Genomic DNA, 18,883 nt, shown 5'->3' on the forward strand with positions numbered 1-18,883 from the left:
ACTGCTTGGTGTTTTTTTAATATTCACAATATTTTTCAAGTAGAAATTTTTTGGAATTTTTTATTTTTATTTTTATTTTGTGTATAAGAATATTGTTTGTGCTTTAACCAAACCCATAAAAAATCGAGGATTCAAGCCATATACAACACTTAGAAAAATTAAAAAAAAAAATCGCCTAGACTTCGAACTTTTTACTCTGAATTTTTAGAACAATTTAAGGTATGGAGTTTTGTAGCCCATGGTATTAGTATAACCAACAATGTGCGGCAAAAAATTACCCAAAATTTTTTTTTAATTTTTGTTTGACTCCGGTCTTTTGCCGTTTTTTGTTTCATATAACAATTTCCGTTGATAAAAAATGGCGTTGATTTTTGAATTTTTTGCCAACAATCATAAGTGTTTAATTACATACCTGCCCATTTTTGCCCTTTATCTAAAGAATCGTCAAAAAATATCTAGGCCATTAAAAGCTCCTCAGGACTCAAGTAAAATGAGTTTTGAGTGGAGCACGATATGTTCGCCTTTTATATAAAAAGTGTGCATTAAAGCGATCGAAAATAAACGCAGCAAAGTAGACTACACTTTTGGAAAGAAATTTATATTATAAAGATAACTACGAAAAATAAAGCGGGAACGAAAAGTTTTCATTGTTTTTCAAACAAAATACTTCAACAAAAATCGACCAAAATGAGAAAAGATTTAACCTTTTACCAACCCAAATTTTTTCTACCAATTGTGGTAACAATTTACCAAAGTGGCAACCCTGCATACATCACAAAGCTTCGTCGATAAAATACGATATGTCTGCCCTGCGAAGCGGCTGAAGTCAGCTTAGCCTTGTCAGCGGCGGCGAATGGTTGTCAGTGCTGTTGCAACAGTGAGTTGTGCGAAAGCTGCAGCAGTCATAGTGCAAAAAGCAAATGGAGAAGAGCTCGCATGCAAGACAGTACTCAGCATTGTGTGAAAGGTTACAAATTTGTGAAAATGTGATGTTAGCAAAAAATTGAAAATAAAATTGTTATTAAAAAGTGCCTTGGTTATCAGTATGCAATAAAAAATGAATGAGAAACAAATTTTTAATAATAAATGAATGCAATGAATATACTGCGGTGCACAAGAAAGCAATACAAATTTACAACAAAATTCCATGCTTCGATCGGGTGAGTTTGCTTGCTTGCATTTTTTCGCTTTCCAAACGTCTTGCAGTGGTACGCCCCTTTGGGCTATGTGTTAATTAAAGTACACTCTCTCTGCTCTTCTATTCGCTTACATTCCAGCAGCGTTTAATTTTTCTATTACACCCAACGCAGCAGTTGTACAACCTTGGTAGGCGTGTGACCATTGCTTGCCAAATTATAACCTTCAAAGAATTGGCAGATAGGCAAGAAAACTAAAAGGAGATTCGACTCAACAGCACTTTTAACGAATTTTCAGAGCGTGTGCCGCAGTAGAAGCTTTAACACAGGCGCTGCTGAAAAATTCGCAAAGACTTAGTAACACATACTTATGTACATACATATATGTACATACATACATACATACATATGTATATGTAGCTGCAGCGGAAAAAATCGATACAACATCAACAATAAAGAACCCTACAGTGCTGCTGCTGCTGCTGGCCCACAAAAAAAAAAAACAGTAACTAAGCGTTAATAGTGCGTTTAGGTGTGTGTGTGTGGGGGATCGCCGTGGCAGGCCTCTGCAGCCGCATGCATGCTGGGTACCGCCCTTTTGAGTACTCATACCGCCTACCGTTACCTACACTTCAAAGCCAATAATATTATTATAGAAATTCTGAGCAGTTGAAGCGAATTTACCATATGGAAGTGTCCAGCTGACCAAACGTGTTGGCTGTTGTGCGTTTGATAGCTAAATAAAATAAATAAATTAAGAAATAAATAAATAGTATTAACTTACTCGTACGCATGCAGTATATTTACGAAAATTTTGTCCATTTTATCTACTCGACGCATAAGTAATTCGAAAGCATACGCACACCTACATACATACATACATATGTATGTACATGCATGCATTGCTGCATATGTGGATTCATGTATTATGTAGTAGTTACATATTTACGCGCCTGTTAGTATGCAGCACAAGGTCACACACACGGCGTATGATCAATTAATTAAGTGCAGTGTGACTGGAGTGAGTTAAAAGAGTGTGTGTAGAAAAGCATAAGCGCCAACAGCAACAATAAACAACAACAACAACAACAACAACAACAACAAAACAATGGTCGACTTAAATACTTGCCCGCCTACACCACCGGGTGGCGAACGCTCTAAAATCAAAAGCTTTATGGGACGCACTCCGGGTATTGGAATATTGAAGTCGAAATTTCTAACAGTGCTGGGGAATAGTAATGAGCTGCTCAACGGTATTTCGAATAAGGTAAGTGTAATGTACACATAATTACATATACATTAGGGTGGCTCGCCAAAAAAAAGTTACTGTTTTTCTAACGGAATTATAAAATTTATTATACATACATACGTACTTGTAGACTTACGCCAAAAAATTTCGGAAAAAACAAACTAAGAATCACGTGAGCGGGAGCAATTTGAGATTACACTGGTTATCCAGTATAACGAATGATAAAATGTCTGGGTTACGACACGCTATTTCGAAAAGTGCGTTAAATCGAACTAAAATTTTATTGTGAGCCCCATTTTCCAATTTCCCTTAATGTGTGTGTGTGTGTGTGTGTTTTTTTTTTTTTCACCTAATAAATAACAAACGTTAACGCGGCGGGGGTATTTTTCCAGTTCAATAAACGCGACCACTTGTGAGAAGTTATTCTTTTGAACTGACGGTAATTCCACGTACCCACAGATCATGCAAAATCATGTCATTCAAGCACATAAAGTAAACAAGCGTTCGTTATATAGAATACTACTTTTTTCAACCGTTCGTTATTTAGAGTAATCAATACATTTGAAAAGGCATTCGTTATTTGGAGCGTTCGTTATATAGGCATTCGTTATACTGGACGACCACTGTACTTCCGAAAATGTCATTATTTTTATTTCGTTGATGAAATTTTTAAGCATTTTTATGCAGACCTTGTGAGCTCATACGCACAAACCTTCTGGGTGATTTTTTTTAAAACATTTTTTTAAAAAAGAATTTTTAAATATGAAAAACTTGATTTTTGGAGATATTTTCAAATCGACTCAGTTCAAGTTAATCTTGTTATTTTTCCGAAATAGTTTGGCGGCTGTCTTAAAATATAATAAATGGCATAGTTCCGATGGAAAAACCAAATCGATTTTTTTTTTTGTATGTAGAGTGATGCACCCTAATATTCATTCAAGTAGGAATATTTGATAGGAACCTGTGCCCGACTTGCGGCATTCGATATCGAAAGTAACTCGAATAGAAATTTGATTGAGTTCACGACATTCGACAGAAGATGTGCTGCCATTTGATGCGATATCAAAATTTCCCATTAGAATAAGAGCCGTTTTCTCAAGTAATTTGTAACTTTAAAGCTCACTTTGTATTTAAAAGTTGCATTAAAATTAAGTCAAAAACTGATAATAGAAATGCTAAACTTTAGACATAGCTTTATTTTTAATCCAACCTTTAAATATAAAGTGAGCTTTAAAGTTAAAGCTTACTTCAGAAAACGGCACTAAAACTGTAGCAGCGTTTGCGTTAACTTATAATAACTCACGTTGAGCTTTAGTTGGAATCCTATATATATTAATCTTTTAAGCATACACTTTGGAGTATAAAAATTGCATAGGAAATAATCCTACTTTGTCTACTAACAATTAAGCCCAACTACTAAGCGCCGGTTTTTCAGTGGGACTTTAACTCTGTTTGTTATTTAAACTAAGTTTAAACTCAGTGTGCAGCTTTTCAGTCAAATGTAAACGTAGTTTAAACTAAGTTTAAACCCTCAAACTGGCTGTTAACTATCACTATCAAACTATCAGCTGTTAACTTGCGCATTTGTAGTCAAGTATCAAAATTTAGATGAAAGGGGAGGAAAAAAATTAAACTTGTTTGCGAAATACACGAAATGTAAAATTTTCATACGTAAGATGAAAATTATGCACCAGAAAATTAACAACTGCTAATTTTTTGCATAAGGCAATACGGATGCGCAACACATGAACAAATTTTTAAATTTCTGTCTACAATTTTTCAGTACTTCAAATGCGGTCGTAGCAAAAGTGAAAATATGTAAATAGCTGTAGTTTTGTATCTGCATAAAGAAAAAACATTGTTGCCCTGCAAAACAACTAAACTATGAAGCGGCCTTAAACTCAAACTGAAAAACTGGCCCTAAGTGAATACTAAAAATTGATATAGCTTTAATTTAGAAATTAATAGGGTGAAATAAGTTCGAAGTATTTTCGATTACAAGTAAGTAAATCAGGAAAAATGAAGTGAAAAAATTAGGTCCACCGATCTTAACAACAGTCAGAAAAAACTTGAGCATGTGGAACCGGCTGTCTTAGGAATGAGAATACACCATCTGCTGGACCAGACCGAGATAGAACTCAACCTCTCAGCCTTGGCCAGAAAAATCTTGCGCTCGCACATAGCTTGATTTGCGCCCACAGCTAGGTGAACTGACATAAGACATATCTGTCTAAAAGTAATACGCTAATAGTCCAGGAAAGTCTTTCCAGCCTTTATAACTAGGAGAGATTAGCTCTTATTTTTTGCTTTATATTGTATCCTAGTTATAAAGGCTGGAAAGATTTTCCTGGACTATCTGCGTACTACTTTCTCTCTACTAGCTTTGAGCGTAGAAGGGGGAAGCCCTAATCGTCGAATGGTTATCGAGAATTAAATACCTAAAATTTAGTACTCCTTCGAATCGCACAACGACAGACCGGAGATACAGGAGATTGAATTGGAATAGGACTAACTGCCTCTCTACCGGATTATAGTCCCCGATGAGCTTTCTTTTTACAAGAAGTGTCGCTGTGAAGGTAGATGACTCTAACAAGGTAAAATTGTCACAGCCGGATTGCTATGAGCTCTTCGGGGTAATACAGACAAATCCAAGCTTTAGTTAAACAAATTTCAGACGACATCAAGTCTTCACAAACTGCTCTGTAATTTATTATGTAGATCAAAAATAGTGGCTCTTTGTGAAATGGACCTCTTGGAACAGCTAATGCCAGATCGTTGGAGCTGGCTGTTCTGAACACATATGTACATATCTATAGCATACCAGATGTACCGACATCAGTACTATCGTACTGCCATTTTCTTCCTCACTACTGTACATGCATAAATATTTAAATATATCTATTGGCGCAAACCAATGGCTCTTTGGATTATTTTAGTTCTATTTGATGCTATTTTTTGTGCATAACCTTGCGGCCGTGCAAAAAGCCAAACGCATCTCCACACACACACACCCACATACTTTTGCTCAAAATAAATATACATACATATATAGTATATGCACTTGACATTATTCGATACCGCTTAGCATTTGCCTCGAATGTCAACCCTTGTGACATCTGCCGACCACAGCCAAACGGTCCAACACTGCACCCACCAATCGGCCCCACCCGGTTTGTCAAGTCAGTGTTTGTTGTGCTTGAGCTTGAGCTGCGCCATGGTTAAGTTCAGGGGCGGCAAAACAGGTCCAAAACGACAGACCAGAATGTAGATTATTACCCGGTTTGTTTTTGTTTTTTTTTTTTTTTTTTGGTTAGCAGTGGTTTTATTTTCGTTTGTTTTTTTATGATATTTCATTTGGTTTTTGTGGCGGCAGCAATGTTTGTTGCCAATTGCTGGTGCCACAATTCGATTGTGGTGCCACTGTCGAGGTCATTGTGCATTGGCACATCTGGGTTAAGTTCATGTAAAAGAAATACTTATTCCACTTACATACATAGTACATACTTGCCAAGGTATGAAGGCCGAAAGCGGGCGTAGAAAAATATTGTAACTGCATATATGTATATGTACCCGTAAGTGGTTGGTGGGTGATTGGCATGAGCGATTAGTGAAATGTATTAAGAAATATGCTTATGGTTATTGATTTACAATACTACTACATATTTGTACGGGCGTGTTAGGAAAGGTTGAATGTGCGAAAATGCCGTCCTAGTAAACGCTTACTGCAGAGCAAAGGAAATCTTTTGTGAAAACTAATGACCTATGAGATTATTGAAGTAAATTTTATGGGTATGCGGCTCATTAAATTGTGGACGTAAATTTAAAATTATTGTAATCGGAAAATAACAGACTTGATGCGGTTAGCTTTCAATGGCGATGTAAAATTTACTTTTTGGAGCTTGTAGAAGGGTTCTTGTATAATTTTAATTTATGACTTATGGGGATTTCGGCCTACTTGAGGGCGACTTTTACAAATATCTGTACAGGCTAGACCTTGTTTAGCAGGACAAACTGGATTCGCCAAGGGATTGATATGGTTAGAGTGTTGTTAAGAAAACCCCTCCAATTGTTTAGGAACTTTGAGTGTATTCCTTAAGAGCAGCTTAGGTTAGATAAGGTTGAAGTGTCTGCTTGCTTTTAATATACTTGAATGTAGGAGGGGCGCACACTTAGGCCCAGCGGCCCCAATGTAGTACCAATTCTGATCTCGCAGTCGATCCCTTCCATTCACCCACATAGAAGTGCTTGTAGGTCAGTAAAGCGCGAGAATTCACGAAAGCCTGCGTCACTTATGTCCGCCAGAAAGACAAAGAGGTAATGGTTAAATGAGCGTCTTCTTGCCCACGATTGGGTAGCGCAGTAATAGAGCTAGTGTTTGAAAGTCTCAATTTCTTCCTTGATGTGACAGCTGCGGCAGTTGTCATTCTGGCAGCATGCCTTCTCATCAAGCAGTGGCTCGTTATCATTCCGGTCAGTTGTCTAAGTACTTAGAAGACGCTCTAGCCGAATGAGTGGATCGGATCTTTTCTTGTCGAAACTGGGCCAGATTTGTCGAGGCGTCTTACACGTGGGTTCTTGCAATCATATTTTATTTGCCTCCTCGAGGTAGCTTGCTTTAAACCATACTTTGCCGGTAGATAGCAGTGTACCGGCATCGTTAGAAGCGTTGTCGTTAGATCCGCAATCTCGTCTGCTGTTCAGTTACTTTGTATGTGACCTTGCAAACGCACAATGGAGGTAGTAGACTTCAAAGCTAACTCATTAAGGGCTTTTCTGCATTCTATTGCAATTTTTGACGAGGCTGCGCAGTGTCTCAATGACCTAAAAGCTGATTGGCTATCGGAGAACTTATATCGTTACGGAAGGCAAATGAAGCGAAGACTCGACAAGGAAAAGCCTCGTTTATTTGCGCTGCTGTGATCAGCTTTTCTGAAAAATATTTTTCAACGATCTTGAAAGTCATGAAAAAATTTCATAGGAAGGGCATATAGTAATAGAGTTGTAGAAACCTTTCTTAATCATTGTTTTCTTTGTGTGAAGCTTTAATAATTAAAATATCTGCTTTTCGTAGATTTAATTTCTTGATGAGTACGCTTGTGGATTCGTCAGAAAGTTAGACTGAATCCTCCTAAGCACCTGTCAAAGCAATTCTAGGATAACCTTGGTTGCGCTTGGGATATACTCTCACAGCTCTCTGCGAATTCAAAGAAGCTCTTTAAGAACCAGGGAATCATTTTTAGATTTGCGGAAGATCTATATCGATTGATTCTGGATTCGTCCAACATTTATTTTCCTACAATCTGTGTGCTCCGATTGAAGTTTTTAATAGCAAACTACATAATTAAGAGTAGCACATTTAAAATTTTTTAATAGTAAATTTTGAGGCGATCGAGCTGTTGCTTGACGGTGAATAGGACCAACAATTTTTTGACCGCCACTTTTACGAAAACCTGGACAATATAGGTATAGTCCACAACACCAAATTGGTTTCTTCGATGGATTGGAAAAGGAAGAGGTAAGGGAAAGCTTGTTAGTGGGACAAACTTTTCTGTTCTTCTATGCAAAAGAACAAATTAAGCGAGTTGAGGTGATGTTATGATAGCCTATGTAAACCAAAGTTCTGTCGGATTGCATTTTCGGACTGACTTCTTCTTCCTAATGAGGTGACTAGATTCGTAAAAAATGGATTTAAAGAAAAATTGGAGAAGCCCTTCTTCGGGTATTTATGGCCTCTGCGCGCATACTTTAAAAGCCTCAGTCTAAAGCTAAACTTATTTTGAAGATTTAAACACGACTGAGTTGTTAACAAAATTACTTGTCTCGGGAATAAGGTTTCTTGTACTTTTTTTGTATTTAGCTAGGCATTATTATTGCAGTAGATCTGTTGTTGACTTTCTCTTAAATCGGGCAAAAATGTTTGAGTGGGATGTTAACTCTGTTATGAGTGGGTTAGGGTGACTCAGTAGCCTCAAGTTGTATGATACAGCTTGTTTTTTAGTTTCTTCTGAGGTGGTGAGGATCTAAGATCGCGGTGGAGATGGGTATCTGTGCCATAATATGGTGCATTGACAATCATCCTCAGAGTTTTGGAATCTTTGGAGTTTTTCAAAATTAAACTTTGATGCTGTTCGCCACAGCTGTGTACCGTAAGTCCAAATCGGTTTTATGATTGTAGAGTAGAGTAGTGCTTTGTTTTCTGGGGTGAGTCGTCAACTGCTAAAATAAAAGTATCATCGGAAAAAGTGCCAATGGTGGTTTCTTCTATTACTGGTAGGTCGTATGTGCAGAGTAAGTATAGTAGGGGACCATGACGCTGCCTTCTGTGTACACCTGCCGTGCTGTCATGAAGGTCAGACTGTTCCATTCCATTATTAACAAAGAAATACCAATTTGATGGATAGGACTGAATAGCCCATCGTGCCAGACTCCGTAGAAGGCTTATGAGATATCGAGAAAGGCCGCTCTAGGTCGTAGTTAGGTCACAGCCAGGTGTTTGAGTTTTAGGATTTTAATTGCCGCTTTTACTTCGACTACAGCAAATTTTTTTATGGGTGAGTCCCATAGATAGATAGATTGGCCCCCATAGCTCATCTCTAGCTACGCCCTTGTATTCTGGTGTTGGAAAGTAGCTCTTAACAGTGAAATGTTGAACACTTTTATTAATAGATAATGTTTTGAAAAGCCGTTTGCGTTCCAAGGAGGATTCTAGGGGAAGAAACGAAGAGTAAACTCAGGGAAATAGATGTATTGCTTTGCTTAAAAAGCTTTTAAAGTCTGAGAGTTAAGTGCAAGAAATAAGACCAGTTCATTTAATTCGGTGTGGGAGTTATTGAGTGCTTCCGACTCGAGCGTTGTATCTTCTTTTCATGAGCAGGATTGCCAGCCGTAGGCAACTTATTTTCTGACATACCTATTTGATCCATACGAACCATCTTTGGAACCGAGAATAACTTCCACCTACAAATTTTTTCAGCTCACACTAAGCATCAGCTCCAGCGAATCGGAGTATTGCGATGACGATGAAGAGGTTCCTACTTGTAAGTGGTGTGAATACCAAGAAAAAATTCCAATTAATTTATTCAAATATTTTATGAGCATTTCGATATTTTCACAGTTGACGAAACAATCGATTACACGAAAATCGATTACGAGTTTCGGCGTATTAAGGCGCGACGAGCGCATGAAGAGATCATATCAGGACGGTTTCGCTATCCCAACCTTTTACCAAGTAAGCTTAAAGTGGTCCGCCAATTTTTATAGAACCATAACAATATGTGCCGCCTTCTCGCAGGACCCCGCTTGGAGGCCACACGCAGCAGCGCACGCGATAAAATACGACGTTCCGCTTCGAGTTCCTCAACTTCCAGTTCCACATCGTCTTCATACTCACCGCCCGTCAATCGTTCGCATGTGAGTAGCACAACACGCTCAAATTCAATTGAGTCACGTCACTCCGGTGGCTACGGACGCCCTGGACGTGCTATACCGGGCGCGCGACGCAGCGAACTCGACATACAGAGAGACTTGTCACGCATCACTGATATACTGAGTGTCAATGCCGCGGCCGCAGCAGCACCAAATGCAAACGCTGGTGCTCCGCATATCGATGTACAACCGCCCTCGGATCGTGAATGCGGCAACAACAATGGCGGCGCCAACGAGCATCGCCTGCAACACCCCACACACTTGCACATGGATTTGCCAGCCATGACCCAGTCAGGCACTAGCATGGTGGTGCCACCACGCAGTCGCAACTCAAATAGCAGCACTGTAACCAGCCTGCGAGACGATCCCGATGTGCAAATCAGTCCGAGCATTGAGTCCACGGACTGGCGCAATTTCATACGTTCAGAGTCACAAAATTCGGTGCCATCGTGGGCATCGTCCATCAGTTTGGATTGTCGCGTGGGCGAGGAGCCGGTGAAGGAGTTCATGAAACGTTTCATTGAGGTGATCTTTAGCAACGCCTCGGCCATTGGGCTAGAACTGAAGGCAGAGTTCGGCGCCCTGGCGCGCATCGATGCGGGACGACAGTGGTTCACGCGATTTCTGCTCGAGCAGAAATCCAAATCGAAGCGTGTAGACGAGGTGACCTTCCATTCGTTGGTGCAATACTTCGCTATTGTCTTGTTCGAGTGCGGCGAGTGCGAGGATTACGCACCGGCTGCGGTTATTATGAATATTTGTTTTATGTTCTACAATGAAAGTGAGTAAGATCGTGTGTCGGAAGGAATTTTTATATGTAATTACAACTTACCTCTTCTTTCCGCTATTTTTGCAGTTGAAGTTCCAGGCTGTGATACGTATCGTCAGTACCTCTTCACCTATATGCGCCGCCAGCCGATCTGGTATAGTCAGCGCTTTTGGGGTGCCGCTTTCTTCGAGGCTGTGCAAAGTGAGCGTGAACATCGGTTGGACATGCGTAAGCGTCGTGCCGAAAAGAAACAGCGCAACAAAGCACAATTCGCAGCAAAGTCCGCAGAAGAGGCGAAATTGAAAGAGCAGAGTTCAGTAGAGGCAGCGACGGTGGACGAGGCGCCAACGGATGGGGCTGGCGCTGGTGCAATTGTTGATGGGGAACACGCTTCTACGTCCAGTTCCTCACATCGTGGCAATATTGTCGCCTTAAAGGTGCACGCGGTTAAGAAATCTGCTTCACAGACAAGTGCTGAAGATACCTCTGGCGGTGTCGGTGGCGGTGGCGGAGTTTCAGCGGAGACGACAGCTTTAGTTGGTGGTTCTTTAAGCGCTGCAGCTGCCACTGGAAAGCAGCAGCAGCTCGATCCGCACTCCATCGAGAATATTGTGTTTCGACAACTGGGGTAAGCGGAAGATGAAGTGGAAGAAACATTTTCTAATATAAAACTTATTTTCCAGGGCCTTTACATGCAATATGCACTCATTGGGCCTACCTCAAGATATGTGCCTAGAATTTTTGAAGAAACAATCGGCAACGGCAAGCCATAATTTATCAAAGGGTAAGTTCGGTTATTTTTTATTTCTTTCTCAAACTAACTGCAGACAAATTACGAATACTAATCTTTTCAGAGAAAACGAAGCTCTTGCGAGACCACATAATGCGCATATACCACGAAACCGATTCGTGGGGTGCGAAAGAGTCTTGAGCTGTTTTTTCCACGCTTTTTAAACTTAACTCCAACTTTCCAGTAGTTAGTTAAATTGTACTAAAAATTTAAATATTTACTAGAGAAATTGTTACTAATAAAATATATGTAGTTATACTGTTGATAAGTAAAAAGCTGTGAACATTAGGGGTGTCTAAATTTCGGTGAATAATTTTCTAAATTTATTTAGTGCTTTACCCCAGTTTTTTTTTGTATAAATGTAATGAAAATTTTTAAGTAGATGCGCCATTATGTGTTGGTCTCCATGAAATTAATAATGTACCAGATAACGAGCAAAATTGATTATTTGACTCTCGGAGACTAAACCGCATGAAGAAATCTTAGATACATTCAGATGAGGCCACTAAAAAAATTTAATTTTCTTTTTTAGTCTAGTTTTTTTTTTATTAATTTAAATTTTTTGTCTCAATTTGAAACTGTTTCAGCGGTTTTTGGACATCCCTAATGTTTTCAGTACATAATCAGATTCTCACATGTTTTTATAAAATGTCAAAGAGACATTTACAATTTTTAATAACTCCACTAAAAATAGATATTTTGTAAGGCTATTTAGTAAGAAAGACAAATGTCGACATTTGCAATTTTAGAAGTACATAGTGCATACATATGTATGTATATGAAGGTGCTTATCATAACTTTTCGACACTCACATATTGTTAAGTTTTGACTATTATTTTAATTATTTTTTTATAAAAGATACTCAAAATATTTCTAAGAAGTCTTACTAAATGGCTCGACATTTTCACGAAAGATTTTTGATTTTTTTATTATTGCGCAAGAATTGATTTGTTAAAAAATAAAAAGATTTTTGAGTTTTTTTTTTAAATTACTGCGCAAGAATTGATTTTTTAAAGAATAAAAAAATTAAATTAAAAAAAAAAATGTGGAAACATCTGAATAGATATGTGAGAGTCGTAAAGTTATCATAAGCATTTTAATTTATTGTATTTACAAGCAAACTCTGTCACAAATATACATTAGGGTGCACCACCAAAAAAGTTGCGGGTTTTCCGCCGGAATTATAAAATTTATTATATTTTAAGACTTCCGCCAAAATATTCCGATGTGACCTACAAATTTCTCATTATTTTGATTCCGTTGACAAATTTTTTTTAATATTTTTATACAGAGCTTCTAAGCTAAGCTGAGGTGAGGTGTTTATAAAAAACTCAATTTCTGGAGGTATTTTCAAATAGCTCTGGAGGTATTTTCAATAGTAAATCTTAATATTTTTCCAAAATGTTTTGCGGAGATCTTAAAATATAATATGTAAATTTTATATTTCCGATGGGAAAGCAGCACCATTTTTTTTTTTTTTTTGTATGGAGGGAGGTGCACTTTAATGTACATGCGTATATCAAATATGTATTTAGTTAGCTTGACAAAAACAATGCGAATATCAATGCATATTTTTTAAGATTGAAAGAAATTGTGATAAAATAGAGTTGAACCTTGAATATTTGAACGAAATAATTTAAAGAGGAAAGTATTACTTAGTTTAATACATATAATTTATATTTTTAACAGTACTTTAAAATTTTCGGTAGGTAAAATGTACTAATTAACAGATGCCTAAACATTAGGCCGTACCAGAAAATAAAACCTTCGCCGTACACCTTCGAATCTAAAGTATTTTTTGTAAGGCAACTTGAAAAAAAAAAAAAATTGCCGTACCACCCTCAAGACCGGTAATTAAGGCTCGCCAAAATCATTACACTCTCGCTAAGGAAGTATTTCGATTATTCCGAGAGGTCTTTATATAAAAAAAAAAATGTATTGCCGAAATTTGTTGTCATCGAAAAATTTAACAAGTAAATTTTAAGCAAATAACAAAACCGGCTTCAAATCTCATGTAAAAATTTAGGAGTGCCGTTAATTTTTCATGATCCAATGATCGGATTTAAACCAGGGATCACCTCTGAGGCACTACCTTTCCGATGCAAAAAGAACTTTCGAAATTGGTTGACATGGTCGAAAGTTATGCAGTAACATACATAAAAAAAGAAAAATATATATTCCGACGAATTGATAACCTCCTCCTTTTTTGGAAGTCGTTTAAAAAGCCTTAGTTGTCGCCAAACAAATTTTTTCCCACATTGTCTTGCAAAAATACTTTATACTCAAATGTTCAGAAGAGACTTAATAGTATTTTTCGAATCTGAAGCGTACTTTTAATTGTGAAAACCTGTTTTCATTTAATCTGCAATTACGCGCCAATATTTTTGTGTACAAAAAAGAATTTGAAAAATTCCTTAATTTCAAACATTAATGTAAACTAATCGGTTGGAACGTACGATTAAAAAAAAAATTGGTGTAAAATAATAAGCAATGTGTAACATTTTTATATGGTGACAAAAATGCAAAGCTATTATAGTATTTTGAAGAAACCTTAACACAATCCCTTGTGAACTAACACTTGAGTGATATAAATTACTATGTATGTAGACTTTATAAAATAATTTGAATGGCTTACAGCGTTAATTCGGATTAATTCGGATTCGGATAATTGCAGTTAATTCCCGAGATAATTCAGAATTAACGAGTTTATCCGGATTAACGCTGCCGTCTGTCCATGCTATAAGGGTTAGTTTTCACTGTGACAAACGCCCATCAGTAAATTGGTAAGTCAATGAACATCTTGAAAATTGGTACCAACTCTATGTATGGGCTGTAAAAATATAGCAAGAAAAATCGGACAAATGATTTTTTTTAAATATATATGTCAAAGTGAAAACAAGTAAAACCAGAAATCACGAAAAAACCAAACTAATGCAAATCAGTTGTACTATTCCAAATAAGACAAAAAAAATATTACTAGTGGTGACGCTAGAAACTCGTTAAAAAATCATGTTCTAATTTAAAGGCTCTAAGTAAATGTAATTAAGCAGACGTGAAATTAGTAATATACTCTATATTTAATTTGAATACTGCAATTAACGAAGAAGTACTCAAGGGTAAATATTTTGTGAGATTTTTTGGTATTGAGATGCATGCTAGTAATGAAATAATTTATTCTAGAGCACTATCGCTTTAACATTTTTCATTCCCGTCAGACTACACTAAAATGAACCTTGTAATAGTTTTCTAATATAATATTTAGCTTCCGCGGTCGTGCCTAATGTGGCTATGTTCGCACAAAATTTAAAGGGAAATGATATATACATGTAGATATATATACATACATAAATATATACATAAATAAGACCATACCAGAAACAAATTCGGCACACACCCCCAGAGTCTAAAGTAATCGAACATTTTTTTTACCGAGCTTAGAAGTCGTTTTTTTTTATTGTTCGTAAAGTCTTCGGTATTTAAAGTCGGATCGTAAAGCATGATATCGCACACGATCTTCGAAGGTGACACAACTCAAAGTTACGTTTGTCAGAAAATGCGAAAATTTATTTCTTAGCACATGCTAATCATATGGGCAAGGGAGACTTTACCTTAGGTTTTTTTTCAACAAATTATAACATAGATTTGCTCCGTCTTTTGCTGAAAGATAAATAAAAGCTCTGTGCACATTTTTAGTGCATAATTTTGAAAAATGCCAATTTTTGAGTTGTGTCGTATGCGATATATCGATGTTTTCAACTTGAGGAGACAACTTCGTTTGTTCGAAAGTTCATTGACCTCTGGTACGCCGTTTTAGTAGTTACCCAAAAGATCTCAGTTCCAACCACCCTAATGTCAGTAAATTAAAGCTCTCCAAAAATAAGTATACTTTTTCTAAAGAAGTGTTTTCATTTGAAGGCAATTTGTAATGTTTTTTTTTTTTACGAACTTAGGGGTTGGGTCGACGTTTTACATTTTTCGTCAAATCTTCGGCATTTACAGTCGGATCTTAATGTATGATATATCGATATTTTTGTCTCTAGGAGACAATTTCGTTTGTTCCAAAGTTTATTGACCTCAAGTACGCCGTTTTAGTACTTACCCACCAGACCTCATTTAGTACCACCCTAATGTCAGTAATTTAAATCTCGTATTTGAATATTCCAGTAGAACTTTTTGAAATGTTTTTAAATGCCCAATGTAGGTGTCCGGAAAAATTTTAAAGTATAGATACCCCTAGGTTCGGCTTAAAGCACACTTATTTACGTCAAGGAATCTCAATTTTGTTAGTTTATAATCAAGATGATTTTCATTTTATTGCCAAAAAGATCCGAAGTATCGTACTTACACCATAAGATCGATTGCGGTTATAAAATCTCGCCTCCAGGTGAGTGGCTCGGTTTTGTATTCCAGCGCAATAAAAAAAAAAATAAAATAAAATAAAAATAAAAAAATTTGGTTGAAATACGAACTGGTTTCGGCGTTGTTCTATTTTGAGATGACGGAAAATCGCTCCACAATACACCATACTCCTACTCAGTTGGAATATCTATTTACCTATACAATTTAGTACTTATGTACTATTTTCGAGGGAAAGCGTATTTTTGACAAAAAAATTATCGGAATAAGAAATAGTCTTATCCGTTGGCCAGAAAGATACCAAACTCACAAAAAAAAAAAAAAATTAAAAATTTAATTAAATGTTCCGCAGATTTTTAGGTTTTAAAATTTTATTTTTACGATATTGTACAAATAACATGAATTGTAATTTTTGAAATAACTAAATAAATATTTTACTTAATTAATTCAAATATTGTAAACTAACATATTTATGTATGTATTTATTTACTATTTTCGTTTTTTTTTATATTATTTTGTATGTTTGCTTGATTGAACGGTATATATGTACATATGTACGTTTTTCTTTCGCAACATTACGTAATTGTGCTAACTGCACTTATGTTTTATGATACATAATTAACATTTGCGTATTGTAGTTGGTGTTGCCAGTGGCTTTAAAAAAAAAAAAAACAACTGAAGGATTGTGAGTTTTTGTTTTGTATAGCATTACTTGCGATTTAAAAGCTAATTAATAGTAAAATTAACAGCAAATTAAGCGGTGCTAAAATTAAATAATAAGATTGAGAATTTGGAAATTGTATTGAATCGCATCAAACGGTGAAAATATATAAAAAATACTGTGGCATTATTTTAAATGTAATTTCAGTAGGGATTATAGTTTAAACCACCCTGCAGCAACGAATTAAGTAAGCTGCTGGCGCATTTTTATTAAAAAAAATATATAAAAACTTAAAATACAGAATTTTTGTTAAATAATATTTTACTGCGAGCAATTCAAAAAAAAAAGAAAAAATTTTACTTACTAACCTAACGTTGAAAACACCGTCGTCCAGGGCTTACACTGCAAGTTTGGAGTTCTGCTTACGGTCTTAGCTGGGAGTGAAGTTTCTCTTTCGAAGCGCCAACTTTCGATGAAAAATAAGTTTATCACAAATTCGTATTCCAAATAAGGGGTGGCATTTGCCATTCTTAAATAGCCGACATTGGGCATTGAAATATTTGAAATATTGAATATTTTTCAATCATCAATTCGCGCTAAATGCCATAAGTAACAGCTTGCTTTATTTCAAATGCAACTTAATTTTCACGCCAAGCTTAAAGGTAAGTAAACAGTAAAAAATTTCAAAGGCGCACTCTCAATTCCAAGCTGGCATTGTAAACGCTGTCCTTTATTGTTTTAAAATCACAAAGCGAAAAATAGAAGAGTTTTTATTTATTTATTTTTAAATTTACACTTTTTACATGCATACATAAATACTCATAAATTCAGCTTAATAAGTAATTTTCGTTTTTTTTTTAGATTCTCAACTTAACAAAAAAAAAAAAACTAAAATAAGGAGTTACAAATTTAAGATAAGCAGCCTCTCACTGCATTGGTGTTTGCCTTTACGTGTGTGTGTGTGTGTGTGTGTGTGTTTGTATATATGCATATGTGTGTGGTGGTACGGATTTGGCGAGAATGCATACAAACATACACAAAGCCTGCAACGGCACTACTAATAATTTTTTTTTAATAAAACATTTTCATTTTATTTTTATGCGTTCGCGTGTTTCAATACGATTTTGGTTGTTGTTGTTTCTTTTGGTTGTAAACGTTGCCACTTTATAAGAAATATTTTCGAATGCCGCACATTGCAAATATAAAACAAAATATGTATGCACGTACATGTGTATATGTATGTATGTATGTGCCTGTGTATGCGCATGCGCTAGCTTTTGAGTTTAAATTTTGAATTTTATAATTTTAGCTGTTATTGTTTTAATTTACATATATGCGCTTTTTTGTTTACTGAAAAATAAGCAATTGTTGTTGTTGTTGCGAAATTTCCTTTCGCTCACCTACGCTTATGCATTATATTATTATTTTCCTCTATTTTACCTATATAAATTTCTCATAGATACAATTTTATTATATGCATTTCTTTCAATTTGCTTAATTAACTTAAAATTACAAAAAAAAAAAAAAAAAAAATCATTCGTTTACCACATTGTTCTCTATCAAACGTTTTCGTTTACAAGAGAAATTTGCTACTTTATTAAACGTTGTAATATTTTTTTCATCAATTTTCGCCTAACAACAATAACTCGTGTGACTCATAAAAACTCCGATTTTGCTTTGCATTCCGCATTTCGTTGACTCAAGATAGCATTTATAACGGGGTTATATATGGCGAAAAATGCTTCATGATAAGATAAAAGGTAAACATTACATTTGCGATTCTTACATTTGCAATTTTCTCCCTTTTTCTTTTCTTCGTTTATGAGTACAATCTTACAGACGATCTGCTTTGCAAATAGGTTTTTGTAATTTTATTTTTGTTATTTTGTTGTTGTTGTTGTTGCTGCTGCTGTTACTGTGCGCTCTGCATAGTTGTTGTTTAATCAACAAACAGCTGGAAAGTTACGGAACCGGTTCGTGCATTCAAACTGCCGCTGTAGATGACATTCTTGGCCCATGCACGGCATTCAATGTTCACCAGTTGATTTTGTTTCAGTTTTTCGAATTGTACAGCAACCAGTGGGCTAACATAGCCGGGCTGGTTCAGGTATGGATAGTAGTAGGCGGGGAATCCGCGGCCGGGATAGAATTTCATTTCACCAACAGCCTCCTTGTCGACGGGGTGCAGCCCATTGCAGGATACCCAAACTTGCTGGCGCTGTGAATGAATAAAAAGAGGATGAGTAGCTATTTAACATCCCGACATAGTCGGGGTGAAAAAATAGCTGATTAAACATTTTAACATCTAAGGGATGTGCCACGGCTTTTTGCACAAATTCAAATAGATATAGGTATACATATTATTAGCGCCTACGACAGTTATGTCTTCATACCAAATTTCAGAGTCATGTGACTTATGTGCCACGCCCCTTGTCTGAACTAAAACCTCTTTCAATTACCTAGTTTCCTTAGGTCATGTTGACTTTGACTTTTTATC

General features: G+C 36.2%; 2 protein-coding genes across 5 annotated transcripts in view; one reads left to right on the forward strand and one right to left on the reverse strand.

Moving 5' to 3' along the window:
• Window positions 1–309: 309 nt before the first annotated feature.
• The window catches only part of LOC118735599 (uncharacterized protein KIAA0513), a 150,451-nt gene continuing 131,877 nt past the window's right edge, over window positions 310–18,883 (forward strand). The window contains exons 1-7 of one of the 4 annotated variants that reach the window (XM_036465432.1): window positions 310–1,160; window positions 1,281–2,403; window positions 9,359–9,422; window positions 9,500–9,613; window positions 9,677–10,591; window positions 10,667–11,207; window positions 11,263–11,363. In XM_036465432.1, the coding sequence (XP_036321325.1) occupies window positions 2,245–2,403; window positions 9,359–9,422; window positions 9,500–9,613; window positions 9,677–10,591; window positions 10,667–11,207; window positions 11,263–11,363 (1,894 nt within the window). In that variant the 5' untranslated portion in view covers window positions 310–1,160; window positions 1,281–2,244. Of the gene's footprint in view, window positions 2,404–9,358; window positions 9,423–9,499; window positions 9,614–9,676; window positions 10,592–10,666; window positions 11,208–11,262; window positions 11,364–11,433; window positions 12,356–18,883 lie in introns of those variants that run through there. The other 3 variants (XM_036465436.1, XM_036465435.1, XM_036465434.1) reach the window with 3 other exon arrangements.
• Window positions 16,802–18,883, reverse strand: part of LOC118735602 (sodium/potassium-transporting ATPase subunit beta-1) — a 58,705-nt gene continuing 56,623 nt past the window's right edge. Inside the window, exon 5 of the mRNA XM_036465451.1 lies at window positions 16,802–18,604. Within this exon, the coding sequence (XP_036321344.1) occupies window positions 18,326–18,604 (279 nt within the window). The 3' untranslated portion in view covers window positions 16,802–18,325. The remainder of the gene's footprint in view (window positions 18,605–18,883) is intronic.

Source organism: Rhagoletis pomonella, unplaced genomic scaffold (assembly GCF_013731165.1).
Source record: "Rhagoletis pomonella isolate Grant_MI unplaced genomic scaffold, Rhpom_1.0 Rhpom_scaffold_00003, whole genome shotgun sequence".
NCBI lineage: Eukaryota > Metazoa > Arthropoda > Insecta > Diptera > Tephritidae > Rhagoletis > Rhagoletis pomonella.